The sequence below is a fragment of the Octopus sinensis genome, linkage group LG6 (assembly GCF_006345805.1).
Source record: "Octopus sinensis linkage group LG6, ASM634580v1, whole genome shotgun sequence".
NCBI classification, from domain to species: domain Eukaryota; kingdom Metazoa; phylum Mollusca; class Cephalopoda; order Octopoda; family Octopodidae; genus Octopus; species Octopus sinensis.
The window spans coordinates 3,447,454-3,466,050 of record NC_043002.1 but is presented as its reverse complement, the minus strand read 5'-3'; the positions used below and the strand labels follow the sequence as shown (position 1 = coordinate 3,466,050).

The window sequence follows — 18,597 nt, the reverse complement described above, 5'->3', positions numbered from 1 at the left end:
CTGACACGCCTACAAACCCTTTCCTCTTTATGACTTTTACTCATTAATTTTCTCTCTTTCTGGGTTTCATCCTGAGGCCCCGAGTATGTGCTTCTGGCTTACACTGTTGGGTTTGTTTTTGTCTTCTTTATTTCACTTATTGCTGCATTTTCTCCTCTCTTTTAACCTTTTCCAACGAGATGTAGTGCACCTGAACACTGTGTACTATAAGCACATCATTATTACTATTATTATTATTATTATTATTATTAAAAGCAGTGAGCTGGCAGAATCATGAGCACACCAGGTTAAATCTTTAGTGGCATTTTATTGGTCTTTACATTCCGAGTTCAAATTCCACCAAGGTCTACCTTACTTTTCATCCTTTTGGGGTCGATTAAATAAATACCAGTCATGCACTGGGATTGATGTAATCAATTTACCCACTTTCTCATAATTGCTGGCCTTGTGCCAAAATCTGAAACCATTATTATTATTATCTGCTTTTTGTCTTTTGACTATTAAAGACATAAAAAAGAGCTAAGATTATTAAATAATAATTATGATAGAAGATCCAAAGTAATACTGCTAAAGAAATAAAAGAAATGGCATTTGAGATTTTGGTCACAGCAACTTCTTATGAAGAATATCATGAAAACAGGCCACAACAGACAATGTGAAAGAAAATGGTTATAACATAAAAGCTGTAACAAAAATAAATGGCAGCACACACAACTCAGCAGCTGTAGTGAAAGCATTTGATGAGGATAAGGGATGGCTTCTTTAATTTTTAAATTATCAACAAGATTTACAATTGAGCAAACCTTTCTGTGTAGGTATTTGACCAAATAATTTTTAATAAAGAACATATTCATTCATGAATAGTACCACTGATATAGACTTGTTACATTTTATACACAAGACAGGGGACCGAGACCTCTGGAGGTATGCTGTGACTGAGAGGACCTGGCAAATAAAGTGAGTTCACAGCTGTAGCTTACACCAGTGTCACATAACCAGCCCAATGAGGAGACCTATTGAGTCGAGTACATCAATATCAAAGTCAAATAAAATGGAAATTGTAGTTATGACCCCCGTGCTGGTAGCATGTAAAAAGCACCATCCAATCGTGGTCGATGCTAGGTCTTCTGGCCCATGCCATGTAAAAAGCACCCACTACACTCTTGGAGTGGCATTAGGAAGGTCATCCAGCTGTAGAAACTTTGCCAGGTCAGATTGGAGCCTGGTGCAGCCATCTGGCTCGCCAATCCTCAGTCAAACCGTCCAACCCATGCCAGCATGGAAAACGGACGTTAAACGAAGATGATGATGATGATAATGAATACCAGTGTTATAGACCTGTTACAGTCAAGGCTGTGCACTTGTGCCAAGACTGTTACCTCTCAGCAATGCTCATTCCACAATCCAACTGAAAGTATATGTGTGTGTGTGTGTGTGTGTGTGTATACAGACACATTATACAGACATGACCCTAATGCTAACCATTTTAAATGGTCACACATACCAAAGCTAATATAATAAATACTACATTAATGAAAGGGATGCCGTTTTCCAACAACTTTACTCTTATTTCCTCTAGTACAGACAACATGCAGTCTGGTAGCTGTTTCTGATGGGGCTGCCACAAAATTCCAATTGAATTTAGCAGCCAAAACCAGGCGACATCTCTGTTCCACTGGATTTCCTTTGCAGACAAATGTATAATACTATGACTTAAAGGGAATTACTAATATAAGTTGTAATTATGTTCTTTAGACTCTCATATTACAATTAGACACCAAACACAGCACCTTAATTTGTTACTATCTTAACTAATTAGTAACTCAGTCTAAGTCGACATACATTTGCCTCAATTATGCTTATAAAATATTTTACATAATACTTAAAAATTAAAACAATCTGTTTTCATATAATTTATCAGTGTGTCTATGTATATACACACACATACACACAAACAGAGGGGGAAAGAGAAAAAAATTCTATCAGTGCAGATAGATAACAAATCTGTAACTTAGTTGATTATCTCCCTTTATCTAAAACCTTTTTACTTTTTTTAAATCTAGCCAACAGCCTCCATTTCAAATGTAATTATTTCCTGTGTTTTAGTATGGATGAGATGGTGGGGAGGGTCCTTCAGCTCTTCCCTTTCAGTGTGCGTGTATGTATGGGTCAGTGCGTGTGTGTGTGTCTGTCTAAGGCTGCCCTAGGGTTGCTGGTGCCCTGGACAAGCTGAACTTTGACATGTACAAGCTGACAGTCTTGGAAATGTTGTCATGGTCACACCCTCCTTGGTGCCCCCTAGCACACAGCGCCCTCAGCGACTGCCCAAGTGGTCGGTAGCTTGAGCCGGCTGTGTGTGTGTGTGTGTGTGTGTGTGTGTGTGTGTGTGTGTGTGTGTACATGGTGTGTGTGTGTGTGTGTGTGCGTGTGTGTGTGTGTGTGTGTGTAGGTTATCATGTTGGACAATGTGGAGGCGTATACAATAACTTAGGCCAATATGTATCATCATCATCATCACCATCATAAATATGTTACACAGCTGCATGTGTGCATTAAAATTTTACATTTCAGTTGCTATCTCCTTATGTATGATCTGGTTCCCTTGAGTAGGGGCTCTTCTGACAAATTGTGACACCTCACAGAAGAAAGAAAGCTGTGGGGTTGGTGTGAGAAGATATTGTGACAGCTTCCCACAAGAAACCTTGTGGACGTGTTTGCAACAGAGTAGACTGTTCAAGGAATCCAGGAGAAAGTTATTCACAAGTATCTCTATATATACACATAAAGATACATAGTTGTGTGTGTGTGTGTGTGTGTAGAATAATCATCACTATCGTTTTAACGTCCATTTCTCTATTCCTGCATGAGTTAGATGGAGTTTACCAAAGCAGATTTTTTATGGTGAGACACCTTTTCAGTCTCCAGCCCTCATCAGTTTCCAAGTAAAGTAATACCCCCCCCCCTTACACACACACATGGCCAGACATGTTTCCATGGAACATTGGAAATGAATGACACTGCTTGCATGACAGTAGCAATCAACTGTAAATTATATATACTCTCTTTTACTTGTTTCAGTCATTTTGACTGCGGCCATGCTGGAGCACCGCCTTTAGTCGAGCAAATCGACCCCGGGACTTATTCTTTGTAAGCCCAGTACTTATTCTATCGGTCTCTTTTGCCGAATCGCTAATTGACGGGGACGGAAACACACCAGCATCGGTTGTCAAACACAGACACACAAACACACACACACATACATCAATGGAAATCGATCAATGGAAATTGCAGATGTGTTACCAGTGCCGGTGGCATGTAAGAGAACTTTCCGTTTCGCGACCGTTGCCAGCACCGCCCCGTTTCGTGTCCGTTGCCAGCCTCGCCTGGCCCTCGTGCCGGTGGCACATAAAAAGCACCATCCGTTCGTGGCCGTTTGCCAGCTCTGTCTGGCACCAGTGCGGGTGGCACGTAAAAAGCACCCACTACACTCACGGAGTGGTTGGCGTTAGGAAGGGCATCCAGCCGTAGAAACACTGCCAGATTTGACTGGGCCTGATGAAGCCTTCTGGCTTCACAGACCCCAGCAGAACCGTCCAACCCATGCTAGCATGGAAAACGGACGCTAAACGACGACGATGATGATGATGATGATATACATACATATATACGACAGGCTTCTTTCAGTTTCCGTCCACCAAATCCACTCACAAGGCATTGGTCGACCCGGGGCTATAGCAGAAGACACTTGCTCGAGGTGCCACGCAGTGGGACTGAACCCGGAACCATGTGGTTGGTTAGCAAGCTACTTACCACACAGCCACTCCTGCGCCTGTAAATTGTATATCATTTTTTTATAATAATAATAATATAGGCCCATCTTTTTTCAGTCATTTGTTTAGGTTTAGTTGATTTAATTGGAGCTTCTATTATTATTATTATTATTATAAAATATACAATTACGGTCATTATAAAAAGATTTATGTGGTCACTTTTCTCCAAAATTTACAGCCTTTGGGTGTTATTTACAAATTTATAAAAAATATACATGATGGGCTTCTTTCAGTTTCTGTCTACCAAGGCTTTGATCAGATGCTATAGTAGAAGACACTTGCCTATGGTACCACACAGTGGGACTGAACCTGGAACCATGCAGTTGAGAAGCACACTTTGTACTACAGAGCCATGCCTCTGCCTAATCTCTCCCAAGAGTGTGTGTGAGAGAGATGGTTGTCTATCTTGGGTTCAAACGTAACCATATTCTCATTGCAGGCATCAGACTGTAATACATTTCATAGCATTTCCATGATGGGTCTTCAGCCCTGATCGTTTAAAGGCATTTTTTATGACCAAAGAGGGATATAATTTGGTCAAGGATTACTCCAACAGTAGTTTCATCTTTGTGCATTAATCCAAAATGAATTCTCACCCCAGCAGCCAGTGAATACACCTTTGAATGGCAGTGATTCATTTGTATTGATCAAAAAATCAAAAATCAAAATCGATCAACATGAATGGAAATTGTAGCTGTGATACCAGTGCTGGTGGCACATAAGAGAACCATCCGAACGTGGCAGTTGCCAGTGCCGCCCTGACTGGCTTTCGTGCCGGTGGCACGTAAAAAGCATCATCCAACCGTGGCCGTTTGCCAGCCTCGTCTGGCACCTGTGCTGGTGGCACGTAAAAAGCACCCACTACACTCACGGAGTGGTTGGCATTAGGAAGGGCATCCAGCTGTAGAAACATTGCCAGATCAGACTGAGCCTGGTGCAGCCTTCTGGCTTCCCAGACTCCGGTCGAACCATCCAACCCATGCTGGCATGGAAAGCGGACGTTAAACAATGATGATGATGATGGAGCTCTGTAAATAGAAGCATCCCAAGTCGATGCATTCTTCCACTGATTTCTGGTCCTTCAAATAACTTGCTTCCTCTTCCTTCAAGCAATTCATTCCAGATAAATTAAGATCCAGCAATTTCTGCTGTTATTTATGCTTGGTGTCCAGAAGTTGAGATATTTCCATCAAACCAATCTTTGTTTTTGCATTTCCTGAGACCCAAAATATTCACAGAAATGGCACAAACTGATTTCTCCGAAGTCTATCCATGAAGCCTCAAGCAATCAATTTACTAAGAGCTTCATGTAAATATTAAGATACTAGCCTTTGGGTGGCATTCAGGCTACACTCTTGGAGTGGTTGGCATTAGGAAGGGCATCCAGCTGTAGAAACTTTGCCAGATCAGATTGGAGCCTGGTGCAGCCTCCTAGCTTGCCAGTCCTCAGTCAAACCGTCCAACCCATGCCAGCATGGAAAGCAGACATTAAACAACAATGATTTGACAACTCAGTGCTATTTCTTATTTGCTTCTATCTAGAAATCAAAGGAAATGACCACTGTTCCCTTCAAACTTTGCTTTTATCACCTAGACATCAGTGTTTTGAAACTGACCTATTTTCCATTACATTTCAGACAGAGTCAGTGCTGAAGCAGAAATATCATTATAGCAAATATTCTGCTCAATTCCACAGATATGCTTGTCAGTTGCTTGACCATAGCCACTTGAGCATGTCCCTTAGTTAGTGCCTGAAAAGAATTTTTTTTTTTTATTCACAAACAATTCAGAACATTAAAAAGAATAGAATTGAACCAACAGACCTTCTGTTTTGTATTTCATGTATGTCGTCTTATTTTCCATCATGGCATCAACAGCAAGTTTTTCATAATACATAGCAGTGATGATAGCAATGGTCGGCTGTTGGTTGGCAGCAATCGTTGGCATCTGTTTTACGAGTTGTACCTCTACAAGAGAATCCATGAAAGCATGGTGTGAGAATTTACAACAAACACAAGAATTTCTTTCCAATGAAACAATGAATAAATATGACAATGGTTGTCTAAAGTTAAGGAAATATTGGTTACAAACTTTGGTACAAGGCCAGCAATTTCAAGGGAGGGGATAAGTTGATAACATGGACCCCAGTGTTTAGCTGGTACTTATTTTATTAATCTCAAAAGGACAAAAGGCGAAGTTGACCTTGGCAGAATTTGAGCTCAAAATGTAAAATTGGAAGAAATGCCGCTAAGCATTTTGTCTGGTAAAGTAACAATTCTGCCATCTTGCCACCTAAATTAAGGAAATATCAACTAATAATAATTAGCAAAGAGTGACGAGTGGGAAGCATTATGGCCAACTAATGCAGCATTCTCACAAACCAATGCATAGTTGTCTCTTCCCATTGGTTGATTCTATCTTGTTCTGAAAGTGACACAAGTACAGAACATTGATAAGCTGCAACAATAGTGAAATGCACATCTGTCACTCTCATGGTCACTTCTGGGTAAATTTTGTTTTAGCAATGATATATATAGTGTTGTTTAATACAATATATCTATAAAATGATTATTTGCACACAAAAACTGCGGCTTCTGGTTTCTTAACAATTCACATAACATTAATTATGTTATATAGATGATTTTATTCTGGAGATGCTTCTACAGCATAACCTAAATTTTATACTCACACAAATGTGCACGCGCGTGTATGTGTATCATTCAATATTAATAGTGCTGCTGTCACTGATATCTATTTCTAAAGAGCCTGCTCCTTATTTGTGACATCAGTGATTGAACAGTCCCTATTTTTCAACGTCATTGGTGGTGGAATTCTGCTGGCATGTAGTCAGTAAATGTCTGTTCCTGATGAAGCATATGTATGCTGAAATCGTGATCTAACAGTTCTCCCATGCATGCCAGACGATTCTCTTCTGCTAATGATATTCTTTTACTTGTTTCAGTCATTTGACTGTGGCCATGCTGGAGCACTACCTTTAGTCGAGCAAACTGACCCCAGAACTTAGTAGAAGACACTTGTCCAAGGTGCCAGGCAATGGAACTGAACCTAGAACCAGGTGGTTGGTAAGCTACTTACCACGCCACCACTCCTGTGTTTTTTTATATGAGAGAATCAGTAATACAACGTTCTAACACTACATCCACACTGAGTATAAAGATTGCCACAGATAAATTTATAAGATGGTGATTAGAATGTTTGTATGTGTATTAAACATTGTAAAATGTTGACATTTTATTTTTCACAAATCTCATTATTTCTCTTATCTTGAAGATTTATCAATTTTATTTTTAAAACAGCCAGCTAAAGGTCATGGCTGAAAAAAAAAAAAAAAAAAAAAAAAACCTGATCTTTTCTTTCAATGTATTCCTAAAGTAGAACATAAACACACATTGAGATGTAAATTTGGCATCTCTATGGCTGTTTCTAGGAGATTGTGTTTGTGTTATTAACGACGATAAATCCGCATATTTGAGGTGGTTGTTTTAGCCAGTACAACTGGTTGAGGTTGGTGAGGGCAAGGGTTCAAATATTTATGTCACTAATCTCTTATTATGGACCTACCATGTTCTGTGGGTTTTCTTTTGCTTGTTTTATTTGCAATTCTTATCTAAATTTTGTTTCACGCTTTAGCATTCAGATTACTCCGTCAAATGTAATGCTTATTCATTCACATTACTTTTGAATTATTCATGTATTATCTCAGTATGAGGACTTTGATGATGTGATAGAATAGAGGGACAGTGTAGGCCAAGTGTAAGAGGCTGGATCTGGCCAGTTTGAACAAAAAACAGGAGGAATATTTAAGCTGGAAATATCCAATTTAAATGCTAAAGGTTAAGCAGGTATTTGATTTTGATGTGTTTGTGTATTTGTGCTGCAGCTATTTCAACAGAATTGTGAAAGGAAACCATTTTAATAAAGTTTTCCAAAATGTATTTTCCAAGTAATTCAATAAGATAATTAATTCCAAAATGAAGTCCTGTAAAGTTGTTGTTTAAAGTTGTAAAATATAAAAATCAAATTGTAACCTGATTTCTCGTCTAATACGTGTCTCATGAATCCACCCTGCTCCATTTCTGTGACCAAATTGCGTGTATGGAGTTCTTTTAGCTGTTCACGGACCATAACTTCATCAGCAGCAGTAATTCTAGAAATTAACAACAGTTCGTTAGAGACAATATTACATTTTTAGGGAGTGGTGGGGAATGAAACCAACCAAGCTATGGTATATAACTCATACTTATTACACAGTGAGCCCAGAAGGACTTTTCCTCCACCTGGGCCCAAAATTTGATGGTAGAACTTAAAATAAAAACTTAGGGCCGATATTTAATATTTGTCAATATGCTAGCATTTCTGATTTGCTCCTATTCTATAAAATAATAAACCAGGAAGGTAATGAAAGTCACTACACAACATAAAGTTGGTTATTCAGCATTTCGTTTTTGACAAGCTCTAATTTTGAAGTAGAAAATCTAAACTTCTAAACCCCAAAAGGGTCATGACTTGAAGTGGATCACACAATGTAGCAAGGAGATATCGGTTGTGATATTTAAGCCGTGAAATACTGGCAGACAAGAAACTTATTTTCATTTGTTTAAGATGACAAATGCATTAAAACTATTGACTAATCTATGTTGCTGATATTTCTATGGAAGGTCAACATCCTCGGCATTAGAGTTCACACAACTTTTAATTGCACATCACCTTCATCATTTAACATCTGTTTTCCATGCTGGCATGGGTTGGACAGCTCAAAAGGAGCTGCATCAGGTTCCATAGTCTGTTTTGACTTGGTTCCTACACTCGCCTCCTTATGAGAGCTCAAAATCTCTCATGGAAGCGCCATCCAACCAAAATGCAAATATATGGGAAACTACCACCTGTGTCATCTCTTGTGAAAGGTAAGAGAGTCCAGTTTGCTGGACATTGTTGTAGAGCTGAAAAAGAGGTAATTTCTACTCTTCTCCTCTGGAAGCCATCTACTCGCAATACCAGAGGGCGCACACTCTCCTACCCTGATGTAATCTCCAGGAATACAGGCATCCAGCAACAGGACCTCCGTAATGCCGTGATGGACCGTGAAGTCTGGCGTAGCATGGTAAATTCCATTGTCTCGACCACAGTCGAACAATGATGATGATGACAGCTAGGGGCCCTTCCTAATGCCACCCACTTTACAGAGTGGCACTGGGTGATTTTTATGTAGCACTTTCACCAATGCCTTTTTATGTGGCACCAGCACAACAGATATCACAAACTGTTTTAACATCTCTCTCTCTCTCTCTCTCTCTCTCTCCTCTCTCTCTCTCACGTAATGAGCAGATGATGCTGTTTGTCTAAAGTCTTATTTATGTCATAACATACACTAAGTCCCCGCTCAAGAATTTGTATTTCCAGTTGTGAAGATTTCCAGGGTCCATATTCTCCTGGTTTCCATTTCCTTTGTTTCGCCTTTTCCATAGAAGCACAAATAAATATCAGCCCAAGATGGCCAGTGAACCTGGGTTATTAAACTTGACATTCATGTACGAAGGCATCAAATTGACCAAGTCCACACAGCGGCTCAGTCATTTATATAGAATACCTTGTGGTATTCTGGGATCAAATGAAACCAAAGTTAACTTTGTCTTTCATCCTTTAAGGGGTCAATAAAAATGGTGCAAATCCAAGGTTGTGGAACAATGGAAGTTTGGGAGGGAAAAATGATGCCTTGCAGTGTCTCTTCTGGCTGTTTTGTTCTGATAGTAGTGCCTTTGACATTACTGGTGCCAAACTGAACCTGTTAGTAGCCTTACTCTTAAATAAACATGTATCATGAAGAGAGAAAACTTGAATGCAAGCGCAGATGCCAATCTGGTATTCCACATCTAAGGCCCACATCTTGCTATCGTGCAACATTACTTTACACACAAACATCTTACAATCAGACCTTGACCTTGAAGAATAAGCTTTTTGCTGCCAGTAGAGGTAATAGACCCCTAATCTTTCTAGAGCTTATATTCTAGTTACCACACTTTCGGAAAATCACCTTCACTGCTAATTTGGTCACCTGGATGAAAAACAAAAACCTATCAATTATTTCTAGGGAGTCATCTGGGAATTTAAGAAAATTTATTTCCTGAGCACTTCTAAGGCTTATTGCCTTGGTACACCAGCTGCATATGAACTCTACCATCTCTGTTAGCTTGCAGGGGATCCTATCACCCCTCTTGTGTGCCCATTGTTTTCATTGGGTACATCTTAGAGCATTTCTATGGACTCCTTTCTGCATGCTGAACATGACCATTTCTTTGATGGTCTCGTGATACTGTCTTCCTCCCTACTTTGCTAAAAAACACACACATTAACATACCAGAAACCACAGCCCCTGACATACACAGAAACACTATGAAACATGCATACCTCCACCCACACATATGAAGGTTTATAAAATAAGAGGGCATTCCAAGAAATATAGCAAAGAATCGGTATCTTTTGCTGTCTTCATTGCTGTTTTCACTGTTTAAGAAAAACATTAGGAAAGATCTCGTTTGAGATTACAAACATCTTTGGCTAGTTTAACCTTGTTGTGTCCACTGATCTGATTGGTTAGCATCTAAGCGCGGTCTGTCTCTCTACTTATTTCATGCCAGTGTGTAAACTGACCAATCACGGCTTTCGGATAGGACTTTTCATTTGAGCCATCTTAACTCTTTAAATAGGCTGATCATATCACGATTCAACGTCTTTCGGCTTAAGACCTTTTAAGGTCTTGGTCGGAGACCACACAGAGCTTACTCAACTATGTTTCATTTCGAAAGGCAGACGACAGCCAAGCCAAACATAATATGAAGACGCTATTGTAAGCCAGCGACAGACAGAACGTCATCGTCTCTATCTACGAAGATTTCAACTTGTACACAACAAGATAAATACAGATTCAACTCATGCTGTTAGTGTGAAAATCTCACCATGGAAAAACAGTTGCAGTATATATCTGAAAGAACATCTGGTTTTATAAATGTGAGTCTTCAAAGAAAAACAACCAGCAGCAGCAGCAGCATTGAGACAAGATACCAAAGATGGCATTAAGATGGACCCTGATTGGGAAAAATCAAAGCTTGGAGAGTAAAAGGAGGGATGGCAGGAGGCACACCTGGCTTGGAAAGGTGGAAGGTGAACTGAGAGAAATGTCTCATACATAGAGTGTGGCACTGTAGAGAGTTGCTAAAGACTGTCGGAATGGTGTTGAAGAGGTCAAGTCTTTATTTTCCAACTGAGAAGATGAGCTTTAACTAAATAATCATATCTATTAATGCATGTTAAACACTGAACCCGAAACAGTAAAACTGTTATTAAAATCTCTTGAAACTTGTTTTCACTGAATAAATAACATCTGTGAACAATAAAAGACAGAAGTAGCAGTGAGAGGTGGCAGAATAATGAAGGTCGGCTGATTCCATGGCAGTAAGACAGTAATAATTATCATTCATTACAGTGATTATTTCTACTGATGCCCCCCCCCCCTCCGTACAATTAGTGACTGGACAAATGGATTTTGACATCATTGAAGAGATTATTGGAAGAATTGCTGCCTGTTACCAGAGATGGTTGGCAGATGAAATGGCAAGATTTTAAGACTTTTGGCGTTTGAAGATTCAAATCACTTTGAGGCAACAAAAACTTCATAAATTATCCAATCAATTAGCCATCTGTTAGTAATTATTGACAGATGACTAACTGTATAAACTTCATAGAAGATTAAAGGTTAATGACTTTGGAACAAATCAGTCTTAGAAGCAAAACACTAACAGAAAAAAGATTAAACATCTTTAAACAGCATTAATATATATACTCAGTATGCACACACACAGTAAGGAGCAATAAGGGAGTTGTGTGTAGATGTATTGTATGTGCTGTATGACATATGGGTGAAATATATCATCATCATCGTTTAACGTCTGTTTTCCATGCTGGCATGAGTTGGACAGTTTGACTGAGGTCTGGGAAGACAGTGGCTGCATCAGGCTTCAATCTGATCTGGCAGTGTCTCTACAGCTGGATGCCCTTCCTAACGCCAGCTACTCTGTGAGTGTAGTGGGTGCTTTTTACGTGCCACTGGCACAGGTGCCAGATAGGCTGGCAACGGCCACGATCGGTTGGTGCTTTTTACATGCCACCGGCGCAGAAACCAGTCAATGTGGCATTGGGATCGGCCACGTTCAGATGGTGCTTTTTATGTGCCACCAGCACAGGGTGAAATATAGTTGAATAATAAAAGAATTCTAGCAGAGACAAATATTCTTCAACTGTGGAAAAAGCTAAAATAGAGTTGCTGATTCCTGGATCATAAAATGGTTAGAATAATCAGTAAATTAGCAAGACAGACAAGGTTCATTTGAGAATGAACTTGTTATTGATTAATATCAAATGCAAACTTGAGAGTTTGTGGAGAAAGGGATAGTCGTTAGTACATAACAAGGTAGGACAGTCCTAGATACGTAACAAGTGCTAAGTAACGGTTTCCATTACAAAGATGTGCCAAAGAATATCTGAGATCCATAGAAAGTTTGGCGAAATAGATTGGAATGATGAATGTGGAAGAGAGAGGAAAATGAAGAAATTTTCATTAACCTATGCTAATGAGGCAACAAACTACAATTAACGAAGACTAAATTATGAATTTGGGTACTGTACTGTATGAAATCAGTTCCATTTTAAAGAAAATATTCAACCTTGCTAAACTAAAAGACATCAGTTGAAAACCAAACTAAATATACATTTGGAATAAACTCACCGGCAGATATCTTCAACTGCCAAAATGTTGGGATAAGCAGATTCCAATATGTGCAACATCTTTTCCCGGAGAATTTCATCCTTAGGCCGATTGTCTATTTTGGGTAAACCTGAAAATAAATTTTCATTCATTAAAAATAGTATAAAATGGACCAACAGAATCAGCTTCATCTGGATTGAAAAGTCTGAAAAAACTTCTTTTTCTTTTAAATTATAACAAGAATAATTTTACGTATTTCTATAAAAAAATAGAAAAAAATATTGATTTTTTTAAAAAATATAATAATTATTTAAATTTATTAATATTAAATTACATTGAAAATAAAAAAAATAATTTTTAGATTAAATAATATTTGCTGGCTGGCAATAATTTTATTTTTGTCCAATCTGTAAACTACGTTAGATCTGTTAAAAGGTTTCCATGAGAAGAAAAATTAATTTTATTCCTGAGAATTTGTGATATTCTTTATATCTATAAACATACAATGGTATAACGTTAACTTTCTCAAAAGAAATCATTATTATTATTATTAGCAGCAGTAATTGTATTAAATGAAATATATCAATATATTATATAGAATTCAGTAATGTATTATTATTATCGCTATTATTAAATAAAAGAAATTAATACATATATTATACATACTTCAGTTGTGCGAATATAGAAAGCAAAATGAAAAGGAAAAATTATGTTTTGAGAATAACATTTAAATGTATTTGCGTTTCTATATGAACACATACACATGTGGGATCACATGCACATGTAGATTCACATGTGGATGCATAAGCATGCAAACAAATAATGTGGAATGCAATAAAACTTTGTAAAAAAAAAAAAAATTGGAGAACATTTTCACATATTTTAAAACGTGTTCAGTTCTTTGACATTGAGAGCATTTCTTATGAATAAATTTGGGAAAAGGGTACCAAAGTGCAAAGATTTCTCACAAGAATTTATTCATTGGTTTTGGTACAAGTCTACCACAAAAGAAAATACTGTGGAGAAATAGCCACAAAGTGGATGGAATTGGAAAGTTCAAAGTTTACTTACGAGAAACAAAGATTAATAAAAGAATTGTCTGAAGGAATTTTGAAGAGATTTTTGACTGAGCCTTACCATTCCACTACTAATCATCTAATTAAAACAATCTCTCAAGTGTTAAACTAATGAGTTCTCTTGAGTGGGGGTTTCTAATATCAAATTGATTAATAACGGATTCTAATGCTTAAAGATCAGAAGAAGATTAGAACCTCTTCTCACCACTCAAAAACAACCAAAGCTTTAAGAGGTTCAGCTGCAGACAAAGAATATTACTGTAGTTAATGGTTACTTGCAACACAGATTGTTTGTTCCATCTGCAGTGATCTCTCTCTCTCGTCTGCCTTCCATGTGAGTACTTCATACTTACGTAAAATGTAAGCCTATTACATATTTTGTGTGTGTGTGTAAATACTTATCTGAAAATGCATGGCTTAGTGGTTAGGGCATTTGGCTAATGGTTGGAAGGTTTTGAGTTCAATTCCAGGTAACATGTGTCCTTGAGCAAGACATTTCACATTGCTCCAGTCCACTCAGCTGGCAAAACCAAGTAGTAGCTGTAATTGAAAGAGACCAGCAGCCTTGTCACACTCTGTGTGTCATGCTGACTCTCCCCGAGAACTATGCTAAGGGTGTGCCTGTCTGTCGGGTGTTCCATCCACTTGTTTGCACCTGAATTTCACAAGCAGGCTGTTCCATTGATTGGATCAACTGGAACCCTTGTTGTCATCGTAACCGATGAAGCGCCAGTCAGTCTGAAGAGTCATCTGTTTTTATCTTTTAATATCCATCCACTTCCATTTAGCCTGGGTTGGATGGATGCAACAGGTCCAAGAACTGCATAGTGGTGGTCCGATGTCTGTTTTGGCATGGTTTCTATAGCTGGAGGCTCTTCCTAACGCCAAGCACTCTACAGAGTGTACCGGGTGCTTTTTACATGGCACCATCACCAGTGCAGTCGGTCACCATGCAACTTGCAAGAATAACACTTCCTTCAAGATTGAGGAGGCAGCTCTATGTTAGGAGACAAGAGGGTAAAGTGTGAGGGAAGGGGCCAGAACAAAAGGTCTCTGGCTGTAAAGGAGTTACATGGCTAATCCCACTATAGAAGAGAGAGAGAGGGTAGGAGGTTAGTTGGAAAGAGATAAAATAGTGGTGATGAGGTACCAGGGTGCCACGTAAAAAGCACAAGGTGAATAGGAATGAGTAAAAACAGAAGAACTAGCAGATGGCTATGGTTTGTTGGAATTTCTTTTCCCTGTCGTCTTTGGCTTTAATATTTTTGGGTTATTTTAAAATTAGCACCGATTCATTTTATTCAAATCAAATGATAGAACAACAATGGCTGTATTAATTCAGATTTAGATCTGGTCAAATATGGGTTTACGAAAAACTGTATATTTAGACGTTTATCTATACTAATTCAGTGACTGTACACCTGATGCAATGTAAATTGCAATATATTGATTGGGGCAAAGTTGGAAACATGATTGTCGAAAGGAAATTTTAATTATCATATTCCCACCAAATTAATTATTCCTCAACAGAATTCATAAAGAAACTGAACATACTAAATATTCAGTATTGTAGTTTTCAAAAAATACAATATAATTTTAAAAATATAACTGAAAATTATGGAGACAATATTTACACAACCAGATCTCATAATGCAGGGAAACAGTTGCATAATCAAATACCTGGAGAACTACATTGCATGGAAACAATTGTAGTGAGTAAAAAAATTTTTAAATATCTCCAATTTTTGCAGTTACCTATTCACACATGACAGATGCCCAAACACAAACCTGGATGTCCATATAATACTACAACTGGACAGCACAGAGTGAAATCTGAAGGTGGACAAGCTTTATATTGAACTCTACTACATTCTTAATAGAATATACCATAACTATATTATATATATGTGTGTGTGTGTGTGGTTATAATCTGGTCAGTACTTTGTCTCCTCCTAAATACAACAAAATCTTCAGAAACTTTTTAATGGAATACTTTTAATGTGTCTGATATAAAGACAACTTGACATTATTCCCAAAACCAATTTGGATACAATTAATTAGGGAATCACCTTTTCTCAGATAATTTCAAGACTGAAAATAATAATAATAATGCTAACTCATGCCAAGACATCAAAGAGAATCATTGACAAAAATAAAAACAAAGAATTAAAACAAAACACACATATCTGAAGAATAACACAAGAATGTCATTAAACGGCACCAAGTGCGAACATCGACAACATTCATGCATAACGAACACTGAGACTGGCAAAACATCAACCGTTTTATGCTCTTTCTTTTACACCTGCCTATCGTGTGTGTGTGTGTGATAGGAATGCAGCTACCTATCATGTATGTAAGTAAGTGTAGATGCAGCATGGCTTACAAACTACAAAGTCAGCAGTTCAATCCCAGTATTTGGCATCTTAGTCAAATGTCATTTTCTAGAGCCCCAGCTCAGCCCAAATCTTGTGAATGAATTTGGGAAAGTGTACTGAAGCCTGCTGGGTGGATTAGACATGTAATTCAAAGGGGAGACCGATAACATACTGTGTCATGCTGATTTTGTCTCGGAATTACATTCAAGGTGCACATGTCTGAAATAGCCAATTAGACAGAAATTCAATCAAGACACAAATGAACAGTCATCATCAAAAGCAGCAAAATTCTTTCCCAGATAGAAGTGATGGCCATCTTGGTAACAAAGGTGAATTGCTGAAGGAATCAGATGCTGGCACTTAAATTACTGCATTGCTTGGCAAATTGATTGCAAGTTTCTGTTGTTTAACTTTGTTGTGTTGTGGTCGGAACTCAGCTTGGCTGGAAATATAAGACTGTTTCGAGCTGGCCACTGACATTTGCTTCTCATCCATTTAATGTTATCAGGAGACATCAATATGTAGTTTATGGAATCGATATGTCTAAGTCACATCAAAGACTCGATCAATCATCTTTCTCCACACACACACACACACACACACACTGAATAAATAGCACAGAACTGAAAGCTAGGTTCTTGTAGAGTTGGAAGAATCTCTTCTTTGGTCAGACAAGGAATTACATTTTATGTCAAAGACTGGTAGCAGAATACAGTTGAAGAGTGTTTACTACATAGCATATACTACTATCAACGACTATACTACCATATACGTGTGTGTGTGTGCATACAATGTAAATAGCTATGATTCCATTGTGCAATGTTGGTAATCCAATTTTTGAAATGGATATTATTAACAAAAGACTAAACACTATTTTACAAAAACTATTAAGATATCATTCAATAATAATAATAATATAATAATAATAATAAAGTAACAATATTTGATAGCAATGAAGACCTGAACTCAAGTGATGTCAATATAAGAATCCTTTGGTATCCCTAATAAAAATGAAGGGAGATTATGAAGTGAAACCTTATGAAAGTAAGGTTTAGTTTGGAGGAGTTTTTAAAAAATGTTATTCTACTCACTGATAAGCCATTCTGAACACTTAATGTACTCCAAAATGGAAGTATTTCCAAGTACACATAACAATGGTTGACTTTTAAATGTTATTCTGAATAGAACTGCTCAAATAATATGGAATGGTTTTCATCTTACATAGCATAATAGGGCAAATATGCTTAATTCATATAACAGGCATCACACTAGCAGAGTGATTAACAAGTTAATTAGTCACTCAATAATTATTTTGCATCAAATTACTTTATCAATGATTTTTAGTGTAATGAAAATATAACAAAGAGTTCATAATTATGAAGAATTGTAAATAGTAAAAGACATAAATAGGAATCTGATTGATAAAAGAATCAGGATTTATTTAGCCTTTCTTATTTAAAGAAACTGAATTATATCATTGGAAATTCCTGTGGGCACCCTTGAGGTATACAGCAGGTCAAATTGAAGTACACCATTATAATTTACTATCGTTTGTATTTAAACACATCACTGCTTAGTGCTGTCACCCCAATGGGTAAAATAACAGACCAGGAAAACTTCCAAAAAGATGGAGTATGGGAAATCTCAAAAACAAATTTGTCCAAGATTATTTTAATTTTCAAAAAACCCAACAAACCAAGCAATGAGCCACATAGTCCTTATGTATTTTATAGTGACGTATCAAGTGCATTGTTCTATTTGCCAAAAAGTCTATAGTGGGAAATGGAACCAGGTCTGCTTCTTCACAAAAAGCAGGAAAACTACTGTGAGAAAGTCATGAAAAAATATATTAAAGACTTATTTTGAATGTTAAAAAAAATATATTGAAAAAAAAAAAGAAGTTAAAAGAAGAGCAATGTTTGTGATTCTGGCTATATAAATAAAACAAGCAATAAAATGGTAAATAAAATAAAATTGAATAAATAAAACAGAATTACAATGACAACATTAACATGCAACAATAAAATATTTAAATATTTTACAATATCAGATTTGAACAGTGACTTAATATGTCAACCCTGATCCTGTGGCTAATTGCTTTAATACATAACGAAACGGTTAAGCATTGTGTTAACAATGACTTTTAATAATAAGCAACAATGGAATCGAAACAGATGACAGGAGCAGGGTTAAACAAAACACACAACAACAACAAGTAGCAAGAATAAAAATATCAGGGGCAATAGAAATGGTAAAAAAAGCAATAATGGTAAAGGTGTCATGCAGGAGTCATTTACTCACCGTCTGCAGTCATTCCTGCATGGTAATTAGAGAATAAAGAGTGTGAATGTTAGCTCAACAGACGCACCACAAGTATTCACATTTTATTTATATACAGATATATACATACATACAAACATACACAGACTTCAATTGAAAAAGGTTAAGGTTTCAAAGATAAACTCTTATTGACCAACCACTTCATCTTTTCTATCATCGTTTTTGCTAATATTAATTAACAGTTTTTAATTGAC

The 18,597-nt window shown here is 37.3% G+C and overlaps 1 protein-coding gene across 50 annotated transcripts in view; it reads right to left on the bottom strand.

Moving 5' to 3' along the window:
- The window catches only part of LOC115212809, a 178,149-nt gene that overhangs the window by 10,273 nt on the left and 149,279 nt on the right, over positions 1 to 18,597 (bottom strand). For 46 of the 50 annotated variants that reach the window (XM_029781522.2, XM_036503556.1, XM_029781523.2 and 43 more), the window contains 4 exons: positions 18,365 to 18,379; positions 12,631 to 12,739; positions 7,880 to 7,998; positions 5,654 to 5,797 (listed from right to left, as the gene is read on the bottom strand). In XM_029781522.2, coding sequence (XP_029637382.1) covers positions 5,654 to 5,797; positions 7,880 to 7,998; positions 12,631 to 12,739; positions 18,365 to 18,379 — 387 coding nt within the window. The remainder of the gene's footprint in view (positions 1 to 5,653; positions 5,798 to 7,879; positions 7,999 to 12,630; positions 12,740 to 18,364; positions 18,380 to 18,597) is intronic. The other 4 variants (XM_036503558.1, XM_036503567.1, XM_036503595.1 and 1 more) reach the window with 1 other exon arrangement.